The sequence below is a fragment of the Centruroides sculpturatus genome, unplaced genomic scaffold, assembly GCF_000671375.1.
Source record: "Centruroides sculpturatus isolate CEXI.00-Female unplaced genomic scaffold, Cexi_2.0 scaffold141, whole genome shotgun sequence".
Taxonomy (NCBI): Eukaryota; Metazoa; Arthropoda; class Arachnida; order Scorpiones; family Buthidae; genus Centruroides; species Centruroides sculpturatus.
This window is the reverse complement of record NW_019384430.1, coordinates 68,737-96,605: the sequence shown is the minus strand read 5'-3', so window position 1 is coordinate 96,605 and position 27,869 is coordinate 68,737. Positions and strand designations below refer to the sequence as shown.

At 31.6% G+C, this 27,869-nt stretch overlaps 2 protein-coding genes across 2 annotated transcripts in view; both read right to left on the bottom strand.

The window, feature by feature from the left end:
• Nucleotides 1-685: 685 nt before the first annotated feature.
• Nucleotides 686-24,131, bottom strand: LOC111619701 (germinal-center associated nuclear protein-like). The gene is made up of 7 exons (XM_023361471.1): nt 23,949-24,131; nt 15,581-15,673; nt 15,335-15,468; nt 14,825-15,043; nt 14,475-14,743; nt 9,778-10,003; nt 686-913 (listed from the first exon to the last, which is right to left on the bottom strand). The coding sequence occupies exons 1-7, from the start codon at nt 24,100-24,102 to the stop codon at nt 686-688; spliced, it is 1,323 nt and encodes a 440-aa protein (XP_023217239.1). The 5' UTR covers nt 24,103-24,131.
• Nucleotides 24,132-24,179: 48 nt separating this feature from the next.
• Nucleotides 24,180-27,869, bottom strand: part of LOC111619700 (germinal-center associated nuclear protein-like) — a 30,095-nt gene continuing 26,405 nt past the window's right edge. Inside the window, exon 6 of the mRNA XM_023361470.1 lies at nt 24,180-24,385. Within this exon, the coding sequence (XP_023217238.1) occupies nt 24,180-24,385 (206 nt within the window). The remainder of the gene's footprint in view (nt 24,386-27,869) is intronic.

Genomic DNA, 27,869 nt, shown 5'->3' with positions numbered 1-27,869 from the left:
AGCATTTCAGGCCAATGTCCCTCCTCAGCAGATGTTACCTTTTTTATGTTTATATTTTATTTGAAGAATCAGTCCCAGAAATTTGGAATCACCTGTACATTTATTTATTTATTATGTTTGATTTGTAATGAACATGAAATTATTTCCCTTCATGTAAGTGGAGTAATAAATAAGTATCTTGATAAATTCAAAAATACTTTGTAAATTTAGAAACTTCTATATTTGCCAATTCCTGATGTAAACATTGTGAACAAGAGGTGATTGAGACGTGTTTCCAATGGCACCACATACCATCACTCCAGGTGATGGGGCCAGTATGATGATGTCAATGTACATTTTTTCTGAATATGAAAAACTAAGCACACATGATATTATCCAATACATTTTATTACAATTCTTAACATATATGCATTTTGGGTTTTAATGAAGAAAAGCTAAAACTCAAAATACGTATTAACATTAAGAATTATAATAAAATGCATTGTCTGCTTACTCTTCGTCATTCGAAAGGAATGTGACTGTTTACATTGGAAAATAATAAATATGTTATTTAGGTTTCTAAATTTACAAAGTACTTTTGGATTAATTATTATTATTACAATCTGATCCATACTTTGTGAGATTTAATAAATAAATATCTTGTTGGATAGTTGAATTATAAATATAAAAGTAACTATTACTAGCTTTAGAAAAAATAAAATGATTGATTTACCTCACTAATATTTGTTACTCTTTTGCTTTCAATCAGCTGATATGCTCTAGAAACTGGAAGAGGTGATGTAGGAAGAACAAAATCACTTCGATTTAAAATTACAAACTTTTCATCAGATTTAAGTCCCAGCCATTGACAAAATTCTTTTACATCATTTACACTTTCAAATGCTAAAATATGTTTCAGTTCTAACATCGGAAACTGTAAAAAAAATTATATTTTAAATAATTTTTAATTTATTGAATAATAAGCATAATATTTATAATAATACCCATTAGCTTAGCTCAACCAGATTAATATTTTAGAGAGAGATAGAAAGGGTTTTAAAGAATTGGCAAATCAAGTGCTTCTTGATGAAAACAAATCAAGATAAAGATTTTTCAATAAAATTTGTGTCTTTAAAAAAAATGTATATTATTATTATGTTGGTTTAGTGAGTTATACTCAGTTGACACCAGTTGCTGTGTAGTATGACAGACCAATGTCAAGACACAGAACCAACACAAGACAAAAATTAAATAAGTGTGTCAGTATTCATGAGTTTCCTAATATGACATGTATTTTATTATTTTTAATATTATTATAATATATATATACACTATATTTTCTTGATTAAATTCCAGATATTTTTGAGATTGGGGTTTATTACCTTGCAACAGGAGACAAGAAGATAAAAGTTGGAAGAAATACCTTAATTACTTATATATTTTCCAAACTATCAAAACTGTTTATTAACTGTATTTATAAGTTGCAACTACAACATTTATAGATTGCAATAATTACTGTTTTCGTAGTTAATCTTGATTCGTATGATTACAGTCATAGGAATCAAGATTAACTATGAAAACAGTAATTATTTCAAATGCTGTAGTTGTAACCTATAATTTGAACCAGAAAATAGGAATCAAAATCTTGGCTACCATCATAGGAATCAAAATCTTGACTACCTTCTTCTGATTCAAATTCACCATCTCTTTTGGAAAGATATGTTGAGTGTGAACCAGAGTTTCCTACTGACTTGTATCATTTTCCAGAATGAATAAGTTGAACTCACATCTACATTTTCACCAGCCTTTAGTATGTTGCATTTTTTCCATAAGTATATTTTCTTAAATTGAAAACTAGAGCAGAGCATTGATTATCTGAATCAAATGGGGACCGAGGTTGTTTGGAAAACTGATTTTTCGAATAACCAATTATGTACAAAAAAATATATTAACCTATCCCATGTTGAAATTCGTTCAAATCCTGGCACGTCCTTAAGTACTCTTTCATGGTCACGCAGTGCTGCCAGCTAAAACATGCATACCAACAAAAATGATATTGGAGTAGTCCAAGACTTAGCCAAAGATTGCAGCACCACAGCACTAGCAGAAATTTAAATTTGCCGACTGAAAAGCTTTTGATTAATTGACATTTCGGTTGATCGATATTCGGATAATTGATGCTCTACTGTATTTATAAATGAATAGCATATTAAGTCTTTAAGAGAATTTTATTTTCCTAAAATAATTTTGTTAAATAATATACCAGATAGCTTATAAAATTTTTTGACTTTCTTCACATTTTCATAGTTTTCAAAGCTTAAAAAATTGTTAGGTATGAATAATCAAACAACAGAGCCAAGGATGATGAACTGTATGTATGTACGTATGTAGACCTGAATAATATAATTAAAACTTATGTGGGGGGACCCAAAAATAATGGGAAAAAATTCAGAAAACATTGTGTATTTATTTTAACAACTTCATATTTTAATCTCCTTTAAAATACTCTCCATTAGTCTCAATACACTTGTCCAAACATTTTTTCCATTGTTCAAAACACTTAGAAAATTCCTGTTCTGAAATGCCTCTTAGTGCCTCCATTGTTTTGTTTTCACCTTTTCTATTGTCTGAAATTGCTTCCCTGCTTCCCTTTGAGTTCCCTCTTCATCCTGAGGAACAAAAAAAAATCACAAGGTGCGAGATCAGGTGAATAGGGAACAGGGAGTCATGCTGTTTCTTGTTGAAAACTGCTGCACAGAGAGCATCGTATGAGCAGGCACGTTTTCTTGATGGAAAAACCAATCCCTGTTTGCCACAAGTCCACAAGACCCTTCCTTCCCTTCTCACAGCATCACAAAGTCTTTTGAAGACTTCCAGATAACAATGTTGAGTGACTGCCTGGCCTGGATGGATGAATTCGAAATGAAAAATTCCTTTCATATAAAAAAAAAAACAGATTAACATGGTTTTCATATTCAATTTCACTTGTCTTGCTTTTTTGGGACAAGGAGATCCTGATGTTTTCCACTGGCTAGATTGATGTTTGGTTTCCAGATTGTAATCATAATTCCAAATTCATCACCAGTTATCACCTCAGAAAAAAAGTCTGGATCATTTTCCAAATGTTCTTTCAAAGCCTGACAATTTGTCAAGCAATTGCCTTTCTGATCAGTGATCAATAAACATGAAACAAACTTTGCAGAAACTCTTTCCATGCTGAGTTCTTGTGACAAAATTCAATGAATCAAACTCCACAAAATACCAGACAAATCAATGAGTCTATCAATGATTTGACAACAATCTTTGTTGATGAGATCGCAAATTTTCTCAACATTTTTGTCAGTTCAAACATTGAATGAACAACCAGACCTGGGTTGATTTTCAAAAGATATTTCCCCTTTTTGAAAGCAGGAAAACCATTTGTAAACCTTTCTCTTACTCATGGCATCTTGTTTGTAAGCACATTGAATCATTTCAACCATATCTGATCCGCTTTTCCCTAAACAGGAAACAGAATTTCTCAGCAGAGCATTGCTCTTTGAAATCTGACATTGCGTTTTCGACAAAAATGAAAAACAGCTCTCGCAAAAAAAAAAATATCACTATGGGCTAACAACTATTGACATCTTGATGCCGCTTCACATACTGATTCCAGAAGATTCTGCCTACTGACATCTAGTGGCAGAAATGCATACTATGAACATCCCACCCTCCACAAAATTATTCTCATTATTTTTGAGTCTCTCCATGTATTTGTCCAATATGTAAGTTAATATAATTCAAATCTTACTATATAATAGTTCTTTTCTTCTAGATATTTTAAATTAATGTGTGCACATTGTGTGTGTGTGTATATATATATTTAAATTTCATGTTAATGTTTAACAGGCACTTAAATTTCAGCCTGACATCTAAATATTAAGGCAACTAATTTTAAAATAAAGATAATAATAATATAATATAATAATAACTTATGTAAAAATCCCAGGCTGATAAAACAATTATGCAAAATTTCCAGCTAAACGACGTAAGTATACACGTACGAGCAATTCATCATTTTATTTTTCAAATTTCCGTAAGGGAAAATATGGGATTTTAATCATATATGGGATGACTATGAATAAATTTTATATATATTTATATGTATATATAATATGGGTCGAATTAAAAACCCTATAAGCACTTAATATGTATTATGACAAAGCTCTGAATTAAAAAGGGGCAAACACCTGAGATGCTAAGTATTATATGACTAAAATATAATTAGAATTTGTCTTCACTTTCTAAATTTGATGATAAACACGAAGGGACGACACACGAACACAAAATTTTTCCCAGTGTATGCAGGAAAGTTTGGGATTCATTTAGGTACCAAAATATCACTGCACGTTGACTCACTCACTACAAACAAACTAGATGACGTAGAGGTATATCGGTAATGAATTAACCAGGGTGCGAGCTACAGTTGTCCTGTTTTGGACTAGGGGACACACGGCTCGCCAGAAAGACCCTGTTACCACGTTGAAACGAGGTGGAACCATCTAATAATAAATCTGTTTTTGCTTTTAAAGTTCATATACCATCTACACATTATATCTCCCACCAATAATATATCTCACATTTACAAATATAATATAATATATATAATATATATGTATATATATATATGTATAGATATATACAATCAATGGAACTTTTCCCTAAATTACAAAAAAAAAATGAACAAACATCCCGTTTAGTATTTTATGCACGAAGAAATGCTGGGTCGGTGCTTCCACAGAAACAAAACCGGTAAACTGAAATGTCCGATTAAAAAAAATGAGAGTCACGACTTCGACCGGTCTGCGCTGAAGCTTCTCTTACCATTTTTTGAACTTGGGCCTAGAAAAGTCTTCTGGGAAGGAAAACTTCATGGCAATCTTTCCAGACGTAACCTAAGTCTGTCGTCTTCTCCTTCCGGGCGAGGGTCCACGGTGGTGGAGCGACCGAGTCTTCCGCCGGGCCGGAAATCCGAGACCAATTACTCTCTTGGACAGGATAAAACGGGGACGGGCGCGGAGCGCTCTCTCCCCGCCGTCCAANTTAATATAATTATTCTCTGCGCCATCTTTTGCCTTTAAGATATGATTTGAGACCACAAAAATTTTTTCTTATGCTTTGGCATTGTTTTTTTATTTCTACTCACACACAACGGTCCTCGACTATTCGAAAAGATTTAAGATTAAGATTAAAATTACATTATAGGCAATCTTACCCATTTTCACAGAATGCAAGAATTAGGTCCCCCGTTTCCAGACTAATTAGTGAATTTTTACATAGGTCTAAAAATTTGTTCTACATAGGTCTAAAAATATGTTCGATTTCCTGCAAAAATGCAAAAAACCACATCTGCATCTGTAAATCTTGCACGCCGCTTTCTCTTAACACTTCGACTGTTATTTAACCACTTCCATTGTTAAGACTTCCCCGCAGGAAGAATTTTGAAAAATCCCTTCTTAGTGTACATTCTCTTGACGTACCCTATTAAAACGTAATCAAAAACACAAAAAACTGCATCTAAAATAGTATAATAGAAGCTGAGTTCTTCATGGGAAGCCTTAATCATGTCCCTCTCTCCTGTGGGGGGGACGCAATAAACGTGGTACACAGTTAGGGTGCATGACGCACCCTGTGTACCAAATTTCAACCTTCAACTCCTAACCGTTTGGGCTCTGCACTTATTATTATTATTCGGAGTGGCTATTTCAAAGGGCAATTTTGGCAACCAAAAATAATATTGTTGAGAATATCAACTTTAATACCGTATTCAAAAGAAAATTCCTGGTAATATTCAAAAGAAAATTCAGAACTGGCAAGAGCTCCTCCTCTTTTAGGTTTGGGCATTGTATAAAATATAAATCAAATCAACATTTTTTTAACAAATACACTAAGTACACTTTACACAGTTTTCACACTTTATTTTCAATTTATATTCAGTCACTGTATCACTTTGACTACTCACACTTCACTGTTTTTATTCACTCACTGCACTACTTTGAAATTTTCACTTATTTTTCGGTTCTTCCCTTTGTCACTGATAAGAAACTGACGTTCAAACGCATGATGGATCTTGCTTTATATACCCCCACCAATGGGTAGTCCCACTCATACCAAAAAAGCTTCGAATGGTCCACAATGTTCCAGAACATTCCACAACATTCAAGAGTGTTCTGGAATGTTCCACAATGATCTGGAATGTTCCGGGATGTTCCCGAACATCCCTGAACATTCTGGAATGTTGTAGAATGCTCTCAAATACTCTCAAATGCTCTGGACTGTTCTAGAAATTTCTAGAGGGCGAAATTTCCAGCCCTTATATTTTCAACAGCACGCCCTTTGGGTAAAAACAGAAACCTTCTTCACGAATGGGGGATAGAAGGCTACCACACCATATAACTCCCTTGATCATACCGGGACTCATTTTTGAGTTTTAGCGACACGCACATTGTACACTTACCTTTATAATATATATTGATTGATGATTATAAATAAATTATTATTATTAAAAATCCATATAAAGAATAAAAAATATATAAATTTACAAATATATATACTAGTGTATAAGTAAACTTTTTTAACCTGAAAAATTTTATTCAAAAGTAGGAGTTGACTTATATGATGGATGAAAACCTGTACTAAAAATATTATATAAGTAGAACAGCAATCCTAATAATGAATGTACATCACTTACTACAATTCAACAAATATTTTAAAATAAAATTTATATTTGACAAACTTGTTTAACTTATTTAACATAGGCAATTGATATAACAATAAAAAATCAATATAAATAAACACTATTCCACATGCTGTTCCCAATAGCTGTGCACTAACTGTACATTACTAAACCAAATGGTGGAGCATAAGCAAAGGCATACTGTATCACAGTAATCTACTATCAAATATCTTATGTAATGATTCTATCATGATACTATGCTGTGTAAACTATTAATATTTTATTGGATGTGCTGGTTTTGGCTGGAATATATTTACTGGTAAATCAAATTTACAACAGACTTCTTACCAAAATAACTTATTGAAGAATTTTAATGCTTGTCCTATATACATGCTGTTGTCCACTTTTTTTTTTTGTATGAACTGCATAATACATGCCATATTTTTAAAGCTAATGCAGCATTATAATAAACTCTTACTATAAAGTACTAAATACCATAATCACACCTCATAGTTCTAGACTAATGTATGTTTAAGAATCAATTTATATGAAGGAAGGGTGTAAACCAGAATTCTGAGCTGAAATATTAAGGTCGACTTATACAATAGATTGTTTTGTATGTTGACATATGTGATATCCACAAAATACTTCATAAAATTTAAATTAAGCTTACCTGTTCTGGACGATTTGGTATACAAAATGCCTTTAAAATTGTATGCAGGGCTTTTATTCGAACTTGAGAAAAGTAACGATGGAGTAAACAAGCATTAAGATAAGTTGTTTTTCTTACAAGACGAAAGAATTTAATATAATTATTACTATTAACTGCATTAAAAATAGATATTGCAAATTTTATTTCTTCTGACTCTCTTATATAAGAAGGAAATTGCTGGATTTCTCTGTGAAATAAATAATTAAAATATAACATTTTAGAGCATTATATAAACAAAGTATAAGTTGAAAGTAGAATTTATAAATAATTATTGAAAGAGAGTATAGGTAATTATTAGGATTATAATACTAATCAGATTATAAATTTGAGAAAATTCACTAATAATTCAACTTAACAGATCATATATTTCAGAATATAAGGCAAAGTCCAAATTTCAATCTAAATTTGATGGTTTTAGCTCCTATAAGTTTTATAAGACAAATCAAATTATTAACCATTATGATAAAATTTTAGCCAGTAGGCAGTAATCATCAATATGATGATACTGTATATTAATATAATTATACAGTAAATGTAGAATGACAGATGTAAGTATGCATAGTTAGCAGTCAGTCAGTCAAAGATATCACAATCTGTATGTTATCATTGAGAAGTACAATCTTCTAAAAACTTATTTGCAGTTTCTTTCATCTGTAGTTATTAACAATGTTCATATAGACACAAACCTATGCAATCAACATTCTTAGAATAAAGTTTATACTTGTTCTTTTTACACATTTTATTAGCAAATTGTTAATTATGGAGTGAATCAAGGAACCTGTATTGATATTCTACAGGATTTTAAGATCAGTTTGTATACTTGACCTAAAAGACAACTGGTTTTGGGTGGGTTTTGATAATTCAAGCATATCTTATCTGCCAAAATAAATTTAGAAATATTTCTCATTTTATTATTTAACTAAGTAAACATACATTCTTTCCTTAATTAGTGATTTTTTTCTTGACTTAAGTATTTGGATTGAATTTTACTTAATGTCAAAAATATGACATTAATACCAAATAAATTGTCAGAATGGTCTAACTATAAGTTGACTTCCAATTGAAATCCTTACATTTTGAAAAAAATTAGAACCTGAATATGTCAACAAAGTTATAAAAAATTATTGAACAAAATTGTATCATTTTCATCAGAACTTTGTGACCATTCCTGTTTCCCACTTCATTTTCTATCATGCTCTTCTGCTTCAAGAAATGTTGTGTTATAACAATTTGAACAGAAGTCCTTTATAATTGTGTCTTTGTCTGGCTTAATCTATAATAGCAGTCAGTTGACTGAAGGCTTCTGTTTTTTACAAATGGTATCTATCAGTTTACGTTGTTCTTTCAAAAGTCATTCTATGTGTTGTGTATACACCTTGTATTTAAAGGACTTACAGATTAAAATATTGGGTACCTGTAACTGGAATGTCATGCCTTCAGTATATATCAATTAAATCAGTGTACAGTACATTGCTTGTTTCCTTTTCATTCTGAGATGTGTTCCTGAAAAACATCCAGTAAAAGCATAGCTCTAGTCTTTCATCCAGATATATTTTTGAATAGTTCCAGGTGTATTATGCATGGAAATACACTTGAATCAAATAGTCCAGTACTAGATGATCAGTCATCCATGATGTAGGGGTATAATGAAAACCTGAACTAAAAATATTATATAAGTAGAACAGCAATCCTAACAATAAATGTACGTCACTTACTACAATTCAACAAATATTTTAAAATAAAATTTATATTTGACGAACTTGTTTAACTTATTTAACATAGGCAATTGATATAACAATAAAAAAATCAATATAAATAAACACTACTCCACATGCTGTTCCCAATAGCTGTGCACTAACTGTACATTACTAAACCAAATGGTGGAGCATAAGCAAAGGCATACTGCACAGTAATCTACTATCAAATATCTTATGTAATGATTCTATCATGATACTATGCTGTGTAAACTATTAATATTTTATTGGATGTGCTGGTTTTGGCTGGAATATATTTACTGGTAAATCAAATTTACAACAGACTTCTTACCAAAATAACTTATTGAAGAATTTTAATGCTTGTCCTATATACATGCTGTTGTCCACTTTTTTTTTTTGTATGAACTGCATAATACATGCCATATTTTTAAAGCTAATGCAGCATTATAATAAACTCTTACTATAAAGTACTAAATACCATAATCACACCTCATAGTTCTAGACTAATGTATGTTTAAGAATCAATTTATATGAAGGAAGGGTGTAAACCAGAATTCTGAGCTGAAATATTAAGGTCGACTTATACAATAGATTGTTTTGTATGTTGACATATGTGATATCCACAAAATACTTCATAAAATTTAAATTAAGCTTACCTGTTCTGGACGATTTGGTATACAAAATGCCTTTAAAATTGTATGCAGGGCTTTTATTCGAACTTGAGAAAAGTAACGATGGAGTAAACAAGCATTAAGATAAGTTGTTTTTCTTACAAGACGAAAGAATTTAATATAATTATTACTATTAACTGCATTAAAAATAGATATTGCAAATTTTATTTCTTCTGACTCTCTTATATAAGAAGGAAATTGCTGGATTTCTCTGTGAAATAAATAATTAAAATATAACATTTTAGAGCATTATATAAACAAAGTATAAGTTGAAAGTAGAATTTATAAATAATTATTGAAAGAGAGTATAGGTAATTATTAGGATTATAATACTAAATACTAATCAGATTATAAATTTGAGAAAATTCACTAATAATTCAACTTAACAGATCATATATTTCAGAATATAAGGCAAAGTCCAAATTTCAATCTAAATTTGATGGTTTTAGCTCCTATAAGTTTTATAAGACAAATCAAATTATTAACCATTATGATAAAATTTTAGCCAGTAGGCAGTAATCATCAATATGATGATACTGTATATTAATATAATTATACAGTAAATGTAGAATGACAGATGTAAGTATGCATAGTTAGCAGTCAGTCAGTCAAAGATATCACAATCTGTATGTTATCATTGAGAAGTACAATCTTCTAAAAACTTATTTGCAGTTTCTTTCATCTGTAGTTATTAACAATGTTCATATAGACACAAACCTATGCAATCAACATTCTTAGAATAAAGTTTATACTTGTTCTTTTTACACATTTTATTAGCAAATTGTTAATTATGGAGTGAATCAAGGAACCTGTATTGATATTCTACAGGATTTTAAGATCAGTTTGTATACTTGACCTAAAAGACAACTGGTTTTGGGTGGGTTTTGATAATTCAAGCATATCTTATCTGCCAAAATAAATTTAGAAATATTTCTCATTTTATTATTTAACTAAGTAAACATACATTCTTTCCTTAATTAGTGATTTTTTTCTTGACTTAAGTATTTGGATTGAATTTTACTTAATGTCAAAAATATGACATTAATACCAAATAAATTGTCAGAATGGTCTAACTATAAGTTGACTTCCAATTGAAATCCTTACATTTTGAAAAAAATTAGAACCTGAATATGTCAACAAAGTTATAAAAAATTATTGAACAAAATTGTATCATTTTCATCAGAACTTTGTGACCATTCCTGTTTCCCACTTCATTTTCTATCATGCTCTTCTGCTTCAAGAAATGTTGTGTTATAACAATTTGAACAGAAGTCCTTTATAATTGTGTCTTTGTCTGGCTTAATCTACAACAGCAGTCTGAAGGCTGACTGAAGGCTGACTGTCAGGCAGTCTGACTGATGGCTTGTTTTTTACAAATGGTATCTATCAGTTTACGTTGTTCTTTCAAAAGTCATTCTATGTGTTGTGTATACACCTTGTATTTAAAGGACTTACAGATTAAAATATTGGGTACCTGTAACTGGAATGTCATGCCTTCAGTATATATCAATTAAATCAGTGTACAGTACATTGCTTGTTTCCTTTTCATTCTGAGATGTGTTCCTGAAAAACATCCAGTAAAAGCATAGCTCTAGTCTTTCATCCAGATATATTTTTGAATAGTTCCAGGTGTATTATGCATGGAAATACACTTGAATCAAATAGTCCAGTACTAGATGATCAGTCATCCATGATGTAGGGGTATAACAAACAACCACTGCTGTTAGATCCTTGTGCAATGTTTTGTATTTCAATATCACAGAAGAGACTTTTCTTCTGTCTCCTATGACTGTTAGCATGACAGTTACTTTCAGCTTTTCATTTCTTGTTGTCCTCAGGAACAGATTTGGCACCTCTTTCTTCTACTGTTAGATTTACAGACATATAAAATAAATAGGTTCCTAACAGGTAATTGCATTATCATCTTAGATTAATATGGTGCTGGTATGCAATCAGTTAGTCTGTACAATCATTTGAGTCTTTGTCAAAAATTGTTCTCTTTACCTCAGGACCATATTGCTCCATAAGTCTTTTTCACCACCCTATACTGGCTTTAAATTATATTCTACCAAAAATATAGAAGAAATCTCACAATTAACCTGGATATAATCAAAGTTCTGGTAGTGTTCAATGCTTTCAGATGGATATCTTGACATTGAAAGCTTTGTAAATGCTTTTTCTGAACATAGTGCACAACCTCTTCAAGTTCCTTGTGTCTTCCATCATTCAAGCCTTAAAAGCTATCTTTTTGTTGAAATGGCATTCTTTAGCTTAAGTTTCATCTTCTGCCAGTTAAGTTGTTTCAGTTACATTCTTCTCATTGACAATGAATCATATGGATGAAGTAAAATTGTTTGTTGTGCACAGTTCAAGACCATCTTCTTGATATTGAATGTCAGAACATTGTCAACACTATTTCTTTATTATATTTTCATACTGTGTGTTTCAACAGATGATGACTACTTCACAATCTCCATTTTCATATGATCAAACAAGTTGAAAACTTACATGACTAAACTTAGTATTCATGCATCAAATTTTTCTGCCAAACAGACAATGCTGATGTTTCATCAATCTCAATTTCCATCTATTGTGCAAGCACCAATGAATCAAGTGGAAATTTCTGAATGCACTTTACCAAAAATATAGCAGAAATCTTATTTCCATAGCAAAAAGGATAGGAAGGTTTGTCTGAAGAACAAAAAGTTTTCAAATTAAAAGTGATTTGAGACACATTTAAAAACTTTTACATTTTAATAGCATTCTATACAAGTGTTGATTTAGCCTGTATGTTATTTATTAATACAGTAATTACTATAACTATTAAACAATAACGAGTATTAAAGTATGTGTTATCAGTTGTATGTCCAGGCTTTTGAAATTTTCTTTCTTATAAGTCTAGGGTGAAATGTCAACATTTTAAAATTGCAATATTTTTTTAATGTTTCTTGCTACAATTAATCAACTTTTTAAATAGAAAATAAATTGTAGTTTAGGATTATTACATTCTCTTATGTACAATAAAATTAAAATATTTTTTACTTTAAAGAATAAGAGAAAATCATGTTTTTAAAAGTAATATATGTAAGATAAATTTAAGCTACAATTTAATATTTTAATCATCATCAACTGATTTTTGAAAAATTTTTTATTTTATTCCAAAAATTCTTTTATCTGTAAAAGTTACAAAAACTGACTCATTCTCTTAAATAGAATAAAAGGATCAGCTTATTCAATTGTCTTTGAAAAATTTATAAATTAATTAATTATTTACAATGAATTGTGCCAAACATTTAATTCCCACACACATTTTTAGGTCACATCTTGGCTAGTGATTAGTTTTGGTAAACAACTGACACACCAATTTAATTCTGTACAATGTGTTCCAAAGACAGTTATCAAAACTGACAAAATTTTCAAACTTAAATATAGGTTGATGCAATTTTTGGCAGCTTTAAAACTAAAAAAATCCACTAATATTGGGCCAATATGGTATTATTCTGTGAGGTCTCAGAATCAGTATTTTGTGAGCTTATACCTCTTACCTTAGAAAAAAGAGTGTACTATCTTTCTTTCTGGATGGTGCAAGAGAGAAAAAACCATATCTGAGGTGGAGATGGACACTGAACATGATTCTGTTTGTACAGAAGAACTATCTATTATAGAAGACAGCATACAAATTCATTTTGCAGGATCTTCTTCTGGATTGAGCTTAGTTGATAGTTCAGTAATACAGAAATGTTCTTTCAAAAAGTCCAAGGTTGCCAAGGACTGTCTTTGTCCAGTGGCAACCTTGATCAACAGCAAGTGGTTTGATTGAAGAAAGAACACTATGAAAAACTAAGTTTCCTTTTGGAGAGAGGCTGAAATTTCCTAGAAAAATGATGAAAAAAGGAATCTGGGCAAATTAACATTGCTTTTATGGACTGAATACAAATCTTGGAAAAAGAATAATGGATCTTATAGTAGGAAATAAACAGATCTTTCCTTAAAAGAACTTTGTAGGAAAGTCTTGAATCTTAGCAAAAATACCCCATGAGACATAACCTTTTATCATATTCTGTTCCTGATTGCCCATTCTGATTAGTCTCAAGGTCCTGTCCACACTTTCTGATTGGTATCATATCTGTTCCCAAACATAAATCAAAACCAACTCAGATTGCAGGAGAGTCAATGTCAATGTTTAATCTAATGCTGAATTCAAATTCCAACTGGTAATGGTTAATCTTAGGACTCATTTTGTTTATTCATTCATTCATTCATAACATAAAACTTTTACTGACTATAATTTCTTTTAAATATTTTCTTTCTATTCAAAACATTTCTTAAAACAATTTTTTTTAGATGAGTTTGGAGCTGTCCACAGTATAACAATTTATAGTGTTCTCAGAGATAAAAAAAAACTTTAATATCCAACATAAATAAATCACAAACAGATGCTTTCAACTTCTTCAGTTACCAACTTTTAAAAACAGAAAATTCTACAATAAGAAGGTTAACATTATAAAACATAAAAAACACATTTAAACTAAAGAGCATGTAAAATTTAAAATTAAGCATAAATTAATGTAAAAAAAATTACTATTTAACATAATATTTCTCAGTCATATTTACATTTTTGTGAAATATTTTTGAATAAAATATTTATAATATAAATGAAATTATTTAAGAGAAATGTTTACCTAAGTATATCACTTTCATTTATATTTAGAAGAACATCATAGGCTCGAAATTCAGACTCTTGCGGACACTGTATGTTCTGAATGTTAAGATCGTGATAAAGATGTTTAAGAGTCTGAAGACATTTTGTAAGATTTTCGTTATTGATTTTGGCATCAAATGTAGCCATATCTTCTTCACACAATACTGCTGAGCAATGTATATGAAAGCGAGCACATTTTTCTACTAGGGAAACACTTTTCAAACCACACAAATGTTGTTGTGTAATATCCTAAACAAAACAAATAATTACAATTTTTTAAAATAAATTAACAAAAGATATAACTATTATATAAAATGTAAAATAGCTTACTTTACGAATAGCACGAGTACGATTCCAAATGAAATCATACCATTCTCCTATAGAAAATCCAGGTGATTGATCATTATTCACTAAATCTACAATATTACACAAGAGATAATCCATTGTTTTGATCAAGACATCAGGTGGTCTTAATTCATGTGGTAAGGGCTCTTCCTGATCAGCAGAAGAACGACTATATTCCTTAATGACAGCTCTGTGATCTATTAACTAAAAATTAAATATAAAGAAAAAACAGATTACAGCACTTTTATATTAAGTATTTTATTTATGTGAATCTGTGTACACATAATACATATAAATAAATATACATAATATTTATTTTAAAAATTAAAAGAATAAGCAAATGTATATACATACGTATATAAAAACACATTTTATATTTTTTATTGCACAATATGATTTTGTGATAACTTAAAAATGTATATTTCTTGTCAGTTATTTTAAATTTATTATTACTCAAATCATTACTAAAAATAAGACAATATTACAGATGCTTACCTTATCTGCACTTGTTTCAAAAATTGAAAGACAATTTTTTTCTGCACGATTATATCTTTCTTTCTCAGGGCACATATCTGGACATACACCTACAATAGCTTTGGCCTTCCTTATATCTGATGTTTTTTGTTGACCTAAATAAGTACTAATATTTTAATATGAATAGATATTATGACTAATTTAATTAATTTCAGTACATTTAAAGTAATCATATTAAAAAATTAATATATGTAGGTATTTACTCACGTAATCGAAGCAATTTATCTCGAGCTTTTAAAATGCGATAACGTTCTCCTATTGTTGTAGCTGTTGATGTCATTAAGGTCCACAACATTTCTTCTATTTAAAAAATAAATTAATTATTTAAAATATTATCAATTTTTAATCATTGTAATTTAACAATTATAATAAAGCACTATTGTAATTAAAATTATCAGAGTATATTGTAATAAAATATTAAATTGTATTACATATATTAAAAATACAGATTACCACAAAATAATTTACAGAATATGATGATTAAAGCTAAATGAAAACTGTAATAGCATCAAACTTACACTTTTAAATTTAGCTAATCACACTACTTTTTAAAATCTATATATATAATTGAGACGAGTTGATAATAATGATAATAATAATCAGCACAGAGCCCAAATGGTTAAAAGCTGAAAGTTGAAATTTGGTACACAAGTTAGGGTACGTCACGAGAACACACACTAAGAACAGATTTTTCGAAATACCTCCTCATGGGGAGAGGGACAGGATTAAGGCTTAACACTTCCATCAACAATGGAAGTGTTACGTAACAATGGAATTGTTAAGAGAAAGCAATGTGCAAGACGCAGATGCAGTTTTTTCATTTTTGCAGAAAATCAAACATATTTTTAGACCCATCTAAAAATTCTTTAATTAGTCCGGAAACAGGGGGATCCAATTCTTGCATTCTGTGAAAATGGGTAAGGTTGACTATAACGTAATAATCTTAATCTTCACTATCGTTAAAGAACTAGCAGGTAGGCTCGGCATTGCTAGGACCTACCTGCTAGTTCTTTAATATATAAACAAAAATAAATTCATTAAGAATTACATCATAGTGAAATTAAAGACAAAAATGTATCCAAGCTTGGTTCTTATCATATAGATTATTATAATTCGTCTGAAAAGTTTGTCCATAGTCTAATAAGCATTGTTTGTTTCCTTAACATTTCTGAAGGTAGTTTTATGTAGACAGCAATTTGTGAGAATCAAGAAGATAATTATGATAATTGCTATTAATTTATCACTCTTGTTATCCAAAACATATCAAAACTTTTAGTATCATTTGTGAAGTAATAAGATCTGTTAAGCTACATAATTCTTGCTTATGTCAAAACTAATTGAATATAACTGTAATGACAGGTTATTGTTCACAGAGAAAAATTGATCTCAATAGTTGCTCAATGGTACTTGTGTTCAAATTGTCATAGAATCATAGCTATTATTATTAGATCAGAAACCAGATGAAAATAAAAAGTTAACATAATATTCCAATAGGAACCTTCTTTGACAAAAAAATTTGCCAGAATATAAAGACAAGACTGAAGAGAAAAGTATGTAATTACACCAAAACTGCCTGAAACAAGTAATAAAATTATCATCATCAATTTATGGATGGAAGTAACAAAAATACTGAAATGCAATATTGATTAAATTGATTTTCTCTCTATTTTAAAATATAAATAAAATTAATTATTTTACACTCTTATGTATCTATCATCAAATGAATAATAATAAATAGAAAAATGTTTTGTTTTCTGAATAATACTAAGTAGGATGAATCCATCATCATCTTTGTTTTGATTTGTTGCCATTTATATACTTGTAAGCACCATGTTGGCCTCTATTCCTAGACTTATTACACCATCCCTGGACACTAGATCAACCTTAGAAAATCAGTTTATTTTCTAAGACTGATCTTGTGTCCAGTGATGGTGTAATAAGTCTAGGAATAAAGAGGCCAATATAGTGCTCACAAGTTATTACCAAGGCTAGACAAGATGCATATTATAGTATTTGTTGCCATTTTTAAATATATGTTTCTGTTACTACTTGTTATGAAAGTTAAATCCTGTTAATCATAATTGAAAATATTTTTGACCTTCTTTAGATCAGCTTTCAGCTAATAACAATTGTAAATTTCTAGAACAGCTCTAGAATATTCCAATTATAAAGATTAACAGGATTTGTCTTTTATAATAAGCAATTATTTATTGTGATGTCACAATTAGGATGCAATTTTTAATCATATTTTTAATTTAAAATATATGCTCTCCACTCAAATTAGCACTGTAGTGTCTTTCCCAGTACATCATACTTTTCCTTTAACAATAGAGTCATGCCAGTCATCTATTAACTGCTTTCGGGGAAAAAGTTTTGAATTGAAATAATGTGCCTACAGGTTTGTATTGGAAGAATTTATATAATTAATTGGAGCCTCCTGCCCCTAAGATTTCCATACCTGGTCTCAGATTTCATCTAACTCCATTCTCGAGATTAAGGAAAGATGGATGGACAATAGTGGAAATTCATAGGTCTGCAATTTTCTTCAAATTGCAGTCTAACAAGCAGTAACAGAAATTCTTATGAGTAAGTGCAAAATTGCTTGAGAGAACAAATCACACAGGAACACAACTAAGATGGTACAGGCTTTTATTGATTCTTCATTCCTTCATTAGTCCTCTTTTAAATTCTACAGTAATCTGGTTACAATTTAAATTTGGTTAAAACAGTATAAAATTTAAGTTAATTAAATTTAAATTGTAACCAGATTACTATAGAATTTAAGAGAGAACTGATGAGGGATATCATGTCTGAAATGCACATCCTCAAGAACCAATAAAAGCCTGTTTCCATCTTACGAGGAGACAGCATGATGTTAAGGTCACCGATTTTGATCAAACTCAGGTTATAGTACATCCCCAATGACTGACATGTGCCAAGCGGTAAGGTGCAACATTCAAAATTAAATGAAAAATCAAAGTTGAAAATTGCAAATCATTTAAAACCTTTAGAATGCCCATCATTTGTAGAACAGACAGTTGCAAAACACTGGTTTCATTAGCATGAGGTTGGTGTTTTGAATTTTGGTGGTATCAATTTTTTCCCCCTAAAACTATAATTTTCACTTTATTCTTGGTATTTTTAAATATTCATGTATATATGGGATTCATACTAACATTTATTTATAATTTATTTTGGAAGAGAATTAAATATAAATAAAATTATTATTATTGTTGTGTTTTGTGAGTTATACTCGGTTCACACCATTGGCTGTGTACTATGCCGGACCAGAGTCAAGGCATAGCAACCAAAACAAAACTAAAATTAAATAAGTGTGTCAGTGTGTGTGTCTGTATTCAGGAATTTCCTAACAATGTGGTATGTATTCAATATAGTGGCCTTCTGTAGTGTGATGTATGTATTTCTACTCAATTGTAATGTTCCCAGGCTTTTGTGTAGTGTGTGTGGTATCACACCTGTACAGGAGAGAACGACAGGTACAATAAGCACCCTATCCATCCTCCACAGATGCCTTATTTCCTGGGCGAGTTCTGTGTACTTGCTAATTTTTTCAGTGCATGTGTTTTGTACATTGTGAGTGTTTGGAATGGCTATGTCTATAATGTATGTGATTTTATTGTGTTTGTCAATGAGTGTGATGTCTGGTCTGTTGTGGTAAATTGTTTTATCTGTGATTATGGCTCTGTCGTAATACATTTTGTGCGTGTTATTTTCCAATACTGTCTGTGGAATATACTTGTAGTATGGTTCGTGGATGTCTGCCAATTTGTGTTTCTTTGCAAGCTCTTGGTGTATTATATTTGCTACTTGATTGTGTCTATGTAAGTAATCTGTCTGTGCCAAGAGCTTGCAACCAGAAGTGATGTGTTGTATAGTTTCTGGCATGATGTGACATTTTCTGCATGTGTCATTTGTGAGTGTTGTATCTTTGAGTATGTGTTTTCTGTAGTTTTTAGTATTTATGACCTGATCCTGTATGGCAATCATGAATCCTTCCGTCTCCCCAAAGAGGCATCCCCGATCTAACCAGCTGTTTGACGCAGTTTTGTCAACAAAATCCTGGGCCAGGTCATAAGGATGCCTGCCATGGAGTGCCTTTCGAGCCCACGATTGCTTGATGGTGTCTATGCTTTTTATGTGTTGTGTCATGTCTGTATGATGTGAGTGTAAGTTTAATGGTGTGCTATTTGAGTCTGCTAGAGTTACTGCTTTATTTAATTGTGATGTTTCTTGTTTACTGTAGAAAAACTCTCGCAGTGACTGTATTTGTTTGTAGTGAAGGTTAACTATGTCAATCAGGCCATGTCTGCCATCTTTACGTGGAAGGGTTAATCTTTCTGTGGCGGATTTAGGATGATGTTGTTTATGCTTAGTAAGTGTTGTTCTTGTTTTCCTTTGGAGTTGCTCAAGATCTGTGTGAGTCAAATGTATAACTCCAAAAGAGTATGTGAGTACTGGGATGACATATGTGTTTATTGCTTTGACTGTGTGTTTTGCATTTAGCTGTGTTTTGAGAATGGCATTTAACCTACTTTGGTATTCTTTAATTAATATTTGCTTTATTTGTGTATGTTCTGTTAGTTAGGCCTGTTGGAATCCTAAATACTTGTAGAACGTGCCCTCTTCCATGGATTCAATAAAGTCCCCATTTCCAAGTGCAAAATCTTCTTTCTTCAGGATTCCTTTTTCTATGTGAAGTGTTTTGCATTTGCCAAACTCCACTTGTATGTCGTTAGTGTATGAGTGTGTGATTTGTAGGAGTTGATGAAGTTGTTTCTGTGTGAATGCATAAAGTTTTATGTCATCCATGTACATAGATATGAGAGCGTAAACCGTGTTGTTTTTTCATATCTGATATTGTAGCCATATTGCGTGTTGTTTAACATGTTGGATAACGGGTTCATAGCTAGGCAGAACCAGAGAGGACTCAGAGCCTCCTTGAAAAATTCCTCACGTAATGAATATTTGGTTTGTTTGTATGGAAGTGTTACTAACCCTGAGATGCAGTGTTGTTCTCCAGTGCTGTATAGTGTTTTCGAAGAATGCAATGAGTGATGGATGTATTTTGTACATGTGTAGACTATGTAGCAGCCAACTGTGTGAAACACTGTCAAATGCTTTTCTGTAGTCTATATATGCCATGTGTATGTTTCTGTGTTGTTTGTGTGCTTGTCGTAGAACGACTGAATCTATGAGTAACTGTTCTTTGCATCCACTGTGATTTCTACGGCAACCTTTTTGTTATGCCGTAAGAATGTCGTGTTCTTCAACATGTTTGTATATTTTGTTTGTGATACAGGATCTCAATAATTTGTATAGTGTTGGAAGACATGTAATTGGTCTGTATTGTGTGGGATCTGCAGTGTTGTTGTTTTTAGGTTTCATGTACGTGATGCCCTGAGTAAGAAATTTTGGCATGTCTTGTGGATTGATGATGATGTGTGTTAGATGTTTAGCTAGTTCCTGGTGCAGTGATGTAAACTTTTTGTACCAGAAATTGTGAATGTTGTCTACACCAGGTGTCTTCCAGTTGTGTGTTCTGTTAACAGCGTAGCGAATGTCGTGTACGTTTATTTCAGCACAGGGCATAGTTGGTATGTTGTGCAAGTTTCTGTTCTCCTCCTCGATCCAGCCTGCATCAGCATTGTGTGTAACAGCATTGGACCAAAGAGAAGACCAATAAGTTGTGAGTTCTTCTTCTGTTGGTGTGCCACTGTGCTGTGTATCAGTGTTTGTTTTGGTACTGATTTGTCTGTAGAAAAGTTTTTCATTGTTTGTGAATAATTTATTTTGTTGTTTTCGTAGTGTACATGTTTTGTATCGTTTGAGTCTACGTGCTTTGGCTGCGAGTTTTTGTTTTAGTGTATCGATGTATTCTGTAATGTGTGTGTTGTGATGTTCATGTTTTGTGTGTGTTTTGATTTTCTTGAAAATGTTTTTGAGTTGTTTCTTTAATTTGGGTGTTATGTTGTTTTTAGTGTATTGTGTCAGCCTGCCTAATTGCTGTCTAATGTCATTTATTTGTGTTTCTATTCTTCTCTGCCAGGCAGGCTTGTGATAGAATTGTGTTTTGTGTGTGTCTGTCTGTGAGTGTATTTTCAGTCCATGGTGTGTTACTACTGTGACTGCCCCAGCATAAACTAATGTATGAATGTCTGAGAGTGTAGAAATTGAATGAATGTAGTTTGGTAGTAAGTGAGTGTTTACATAATCTAGTGTTTTTCCTACTGCCTTTGACGTGTTGATTTTTGGTATTCGTGGTCTTTGTGTGGGATCTGTACCTGTATATTTAGTGAGTGTTTCCTGAAATATAAGTAAGAGTGTATTAACTAAATCTATATCTATGTTATCAGTGATGGATGAGGAAGTGTCTGTAGTATCATTAGTAGTAGTTGTTGTATGTGTGCTATTATCAATGCTTGTTGCTGGATTACCCTGACAGGTTACATGATCTTCATTAATGTTAAATGTTTCTGTCTGTTGATGTATTTGGTCAGCAACCTGTTGTTTGATAAGTTCAAGTGTTGTTTGTGGGATAAGGTTGTTGTGTACAATTGTTCTTTTTTGATTGACAACCCTTTGTTCGGTGACAGTGAGGTAGGTAAGGATATTGTTGTGTAAATCTATGGTGTAGTTGTTGTCTGTATGCTGGCATGTTTGTTTCAAATCTTGTGATGGTGTAGTAAGTATTATTATTATTTAACATTATTCAATCTGTTTACTTTTAGGGAGTACAATTTTGTAAATGATAACAGTTGCAGAAGCATGTGAAACAATAAACATTTCTATAATGTGCACATTAAATAAATACAGATTTTTACAATAAGAAGATTTATATATGTCACTAGAAAAACAAAATTGATTAATGTTTAAAAACACTTCTCCATTATTTACTAATTTGGAGGAGAATCATTTGTACTATATCACATTTGAAAATATCAGAAAGCTTTTTTTTTTTTCCTACCAGCTTTGCAACTTCTGAAATTGATGAAAAACCCTTGGCTGCAATTAGGTCTTGATTTTGAAGGATGCTTTCTCAATATGTAAATTTTGTAATATTGTCTTGCAGTGATTATTCTGCAGAACACATTTCTATGCTATTGATGTTAGTATGGAATATCAAAACCATCTTTTCATTCTTTAGGGAATGAAGATGCAATTATAGACACATTTAGGTTAAACAATGAGTATGTTGTCAGAGTAACTACAAACTGTACATGAATATACAGAGAATGTTTTCAGAGAAAAACAAAAACATTGCTTTTAAATAAATATTATTAGATAACATTTATTAATTACTTTTGAGATGGATTTATTGTGTTATTACCCTGTGCATTTGTAGTTTTCTAAAACTAAGTCAGTTTTTCTCTCTGATAGTATAATAAATTTAAAAGTACCAAGAATAATGTGAAAATTATAGTTTTAGAGAAAAAAAAATTGATACCACCAAAATTCAAAATACCAACCTCACACTTATGAAACCAGTGCAACCCCACCAAACCATTGGCCACTCTACAAATGATGGAAATTCTAAATATTTTAAGTAATTTGCAATTTTTAACCTTAATTTTCTCATTTAATTTTGAGTATTGCATTTATTGCTTGATACATGTCAGTCATTAGGGATGCACTATAACTTCACTGAATTTGATCAAAATCAGTGACCCCAACATCATGACATTTCATTGTTCCTGTGCAATTCATTCTCTCAAGCAATTTTGTGCTTATTCTATTCATAAGAATTACAATGAGAGCAAAAAGCAATCCAGTATATAATAATAAACTTTATTGTGGCTATATCTGTAGCAGCATTTTACTACTGCTTTTCTCAAAAACACAACTTACAATTTATCTCACATTGAAAACTTTGTTGCAAGCTATGTGAAACATCTTAAAAAATTTATTCATTGCTAAATGAAATATTCAACAATAACCTCATTGATATAAACAAATTATAATTAATGAGAAAATTAAATATTTTAATGCACTATGTTTTACACAATAAAAGATAGAAAGAAAACTTTCAAATAGAAAAAAATGTTTCAAATAAACAAACTTAAAAATCAAAATCTAAATATATCAGTTATAACACTAATAAAAGCATCATAATTATAATAAGCATCACTTGTCAGATTTATAGCTTTTAAATAGTAAATAGTCTTCAAAACATTTTTGAAGATATGAATGATGTTGAGTAATGATATCAAACTTTTAAAATTCATATGAATAAAATTTACAAGTTAAAAAAAATATATATTTCCTACAGCTCTTATAAAATGAATACTTCTCCAGGAAACTACATTGAACGTTTTTAAAAAATTTTTTCTTCTAATTTATGGTCTTTTATAAACTTAAATTTTCTGACAGTTAATTTCAAGTTATTAATTTAACAATTCAATTATGGAAAAAGAAATAAACAAAAACAATAAAGCTTTTTAAACTTTTGAGTAAAATATATCATGTTATCAGCTTTTAATGAAGATTCACAACATAAACACGTGTAAATAATATTTTCACTAAACTAAAATATTTATTGCCATAAGCAAATATATACCTGATGTCTCTATCTGTGGTTTTATATTTCCAGATTTTTCTATATTTGTAAGATTTTTTCTAGTTTGTTTCTGAATAATAAATTCAGGTTTCTTCTGAGAATCCATGTCTTCTGGACGTTGCAATACTTTGTGATCTTCAATTCCTTCCATCATTGAGTGTAATTCTTCTGTTACTTCAGAATTAGAATTTTTTCTTCCTATATTTTTTTTTTTCAAACAAGAAAACTGGCTTATCCTTGTNATGTCTCTATCTGTGGTTTTATATTTCCAGATTTTTCTATATTTGTAAGATTTTTTCTAGTTTGTTTCTGAATAATAAATTCAGGTTTCTTCTGAGAATCCATGTCTTCTGGACGTTGCAATACTTTGTGATCTTCAATTCCTTCCATCATTGAGTGTAATTCTTCTGTTACTTCAGAATTAGAATCCATTCTTCCTATATTTTTTTTTTAATAAAATAAATATGTATGTTTATATAAATTATAGCTGTTTTATAACATTTATTAGAAATAGTTTTATTTTCTTAAAATAGCTTTTATACTTTCTTTAAAAATTTTATTTCTAAAGACTATATTTAGAGAATTTGCTATTTTCTCTGCTAATTTACCAAGTCAATTCCAGGTAATTTTATACAAGATAAAATATATTAAAAATTTCATATGGAATTTGCTGAAAATAAACTATTTAGTACTTAATTCTAAAGCAATTATTAAAGGATAAATTTACCAATAAACACTCAAAAAAATTCATTTAATAATTATTATTGAAGTTTATGCTTAAATGAATTTAAATAAATTGCACTTATTGTTAATACAGGATAGATCAAAAGTGAGTTAACCAAGATATATTTTAAAAATTATTTTAAGAATAATTAAGACTGTTTAACTGAGCTATTAACTGAACAGAAACTGGCAGAAATTTACATGAACTTGTTATTGTTTTAAAACCTCCTTCTATTGTATTTTAACATCACCATCTAATGGCCAAATATGCACACCACAAATCATGAACAATCAAATCTCAGGTTATGAATGCCCCCTATGGTGTTCAAACAAAATTTTGAACACCATATTTACTCTGGTTTACATACAATAACTCGGTTTCCAAACAAGCTACTCAGCAGAGCTGGCCACCAATAGTCAACTTTCTATACTTCCTATGTTAAAGAAAGTTGACGGTCTGACTAATCAACAATAGGACTACCGATTCAGTAGCGGCTCCAAGATTCTCCTCATGTCATTAGACGTCACAACACAAATCATCAATGACATTGTTATTCAAATTAGATTTCAATGCATATATGGGTAAGATATTACTTACAGTTTTCAGTAATAAAGTTAATTGCATTCTATTAATTTAACAAGTCAATTATGGAAAGAGAAATAAACAAAAACAATAAAGCTTTTTAAACTTTTAAGTAAAATATAGGAGTGAAAGTGCTTTCTCACCATACACATCCTTCAACATGCATTGAATTTTAATGGAGTTACACCTTTTTTTCCATAAGAAATAAGTTACTGCATAAACTTCCAATTTGGATGATAAATATTTGGATGGTGCAACATCTTTCACAACTGAAAACAGATTAACTCTGCATCCATGTCAACAAATATGTTACACCTTGTAGCCAGAAGTATTACCAGTGTTGCCACCAGATTTCATCTAAATACAGTAATACCCTGAACTTATGCGATAGGTGGGACCGAGCGATAACCGCACAAGTCGGGGTATAATTTCGCAATTTGTGTAAAATCCAAGTTGGTTGTATATAAGCTAATAAATGTTCTCATTAATCTTATCTCGTCTTTTGATTCGTTCACGGTTACAAGAAATCACCACAGAGAGTCTCTCAAGTCTCTGTAGATATAACAAACACAGAAATAAATAACACAAAATAAATTGTAGCTATATGTTGATTCCACTTGACACATCCGAACACGTAAGCTGAACAATAATGTGGGAGGAGTGAGTAATTAAGAGTTGCGTGGCGCTCAAACAAAAGACGAATCAACGAGATTTGAAAATTGCATAACTCCAGGTTTGCATATGTCAGGGTAGTGTAAGTCGAGGTATTACTGTACTGTTTAGTGTGGATGGACTTAGTTGGGCACATCAAACATCTACTACGAAGCTACAAGTTTGTCTTCGGCCTCAGCCTAGATCTGAGGAATGCATTCAATTCGGCCTGGTGGCCGCAAATTTTACGCAGATTAGGTGAGTGCAACTGTCCGGCTAACTTATTCCATCTTGCTGCTAATTACTTTGAGGATAGAGAAGCAATTATCTCTCTGGGGCATCTCCAATTTACACATAAGCTACAATGTGGCTGTCCACAGGGGTCTGTTTGTGGGCCCCTGTTCTGGGATATTTTATTTGATAACTTCTTCCGTACTGACTTCAGCTACCAATGTCGTGTCTATGCATATGCAGACGATGCCTTTGTGGTTTTCCCTGCCCCATCAAGAAACTACATAGAAAGGGCAGCCACTGACATTCTTAAAAAAGTGTATAACTGGGGTGTGAGAAATAAACTCAGTTTTAACATGACAAAGACTAAGAGAATCGTTTTCTCCTCTCCGGGCGCCCCTGACCTTTACAGACGTGTGCCTTGTATCAGGTTTCGTAATGAGTCAATAAAAGTTGTAAGTCATCTCACTTTCCTTGGGGTTGTGATTGATCATAAACTCTCCTGGAAACAGAATATAAAACACATTACTAGCCGAAGTAACTTGACTTTTAATGGACTTTTAAGGGTTGCCAGATGCAAGTGGGGCCTCAGTTTTGAGACAGCCAATGCCATATATGATTGCCTGTTTTTACCAACTATCTCATATGCATCTGCTGTTTGGAGCACTTCTGCCTCTCAATCTCATAACCATTGGCGTCTGAGGTCTGCACAGCGGATTGCCTTATTACGACTTACCAGGTGCTATTCCACTGTTTCAAATGCAACCCTCCCTGAGGTGCCTGGAAAGCTCCCCATCCTCCAATTTCTCCAATTTAATAGCAAACGTTTCTGTATCTCTAGAGGCAGGGATGTTGATATTAATGGAACCATCTTTAATGCCACCATGATTGAATTAGACAGGCCTGTATCTACACTCCCACATCCTGCCTTAAGGAAGGGACTCTCTCCTCGTGTTACTTCTACAGAGATTGAAGTTTTTACAGATGGATCCAAGTCAACGGATGGCATGGCAAGTGCCTTTGTAATCTTTCAGGCCGGTGAGGAGGTATACAATGATTCCTTTGCTCTACACCCGGAGTGCTCTGTCTTCCAAGCTGAGATCTTCGCTGTATTGATGGCAATCAACTCTAATGTTGTGAACAAACTGATAAACATCTTCACAGACAGTGCTGCGACTGTTGCTGTTTTGGGGAATAAGGATAATACTCACCCTGTTGCGAACGACATCTTCGCTGCAGCTTCTACGTCTCTTAACAAGGTACAGTATGCCATCAATTGGATCAAAGGACACAGCAGCATTCCAGGTAATGAACAGGCTGACTTTCTGGCACGAAACGTAACGACTAATCCTGATACTCCTCCTGCCTACAATCTCATTCCTAAGTCAAGACTAAAATACCTTATATGAGACAATGCTTTGGAAACCTGGCAAATGGATTGGGACGAGATCCCACAACAACATATAACAAGACGTTTTATCCCAAAGGTGAAGGAACGTGTTCACAGCAAATGGATTCAGCCCACACATGATTTAGCCCAATTTTTGACAGAACACGGGCGCTTTCGTGTTTACCTGAAAAGGTTTCACCACTCTAATTCTGACTGCTGTCAGCTGTGTGGGGTGCGGGACGGTGTCATGCACTATTTATACAACTGCCCTATGCTGGATGACATCAGGTATCAGTGCATGCAGCATGCCAATAGGAACAATATTGACTGGCCAGTAAAGCCT

Bases quoted from the DNA above. Each gene is read 5' to 3' on its own strand.
- LOC111619701 (XM_023361471.1), bottom strand. From the start codon at position 24,102: ATGATGGAAGGAATTGAAGATCACAAAGTATTGCAACGTCCAGAAGAC. The intron at 15,044-15,334 runs GTAAGCATCTGT...TTTAATTTTTAG, and splicing joins TTGAAACAAGTGCAGATAAG to TTAATAGATCACAGAGCTGT. The intron at 914-9,777 runs GTAAGCTTAATT...TTTTTTTTACAG, and splicing joins TACCAAATCGTCCAGAACAG to TTTCCGATGTTAGAACTGAA.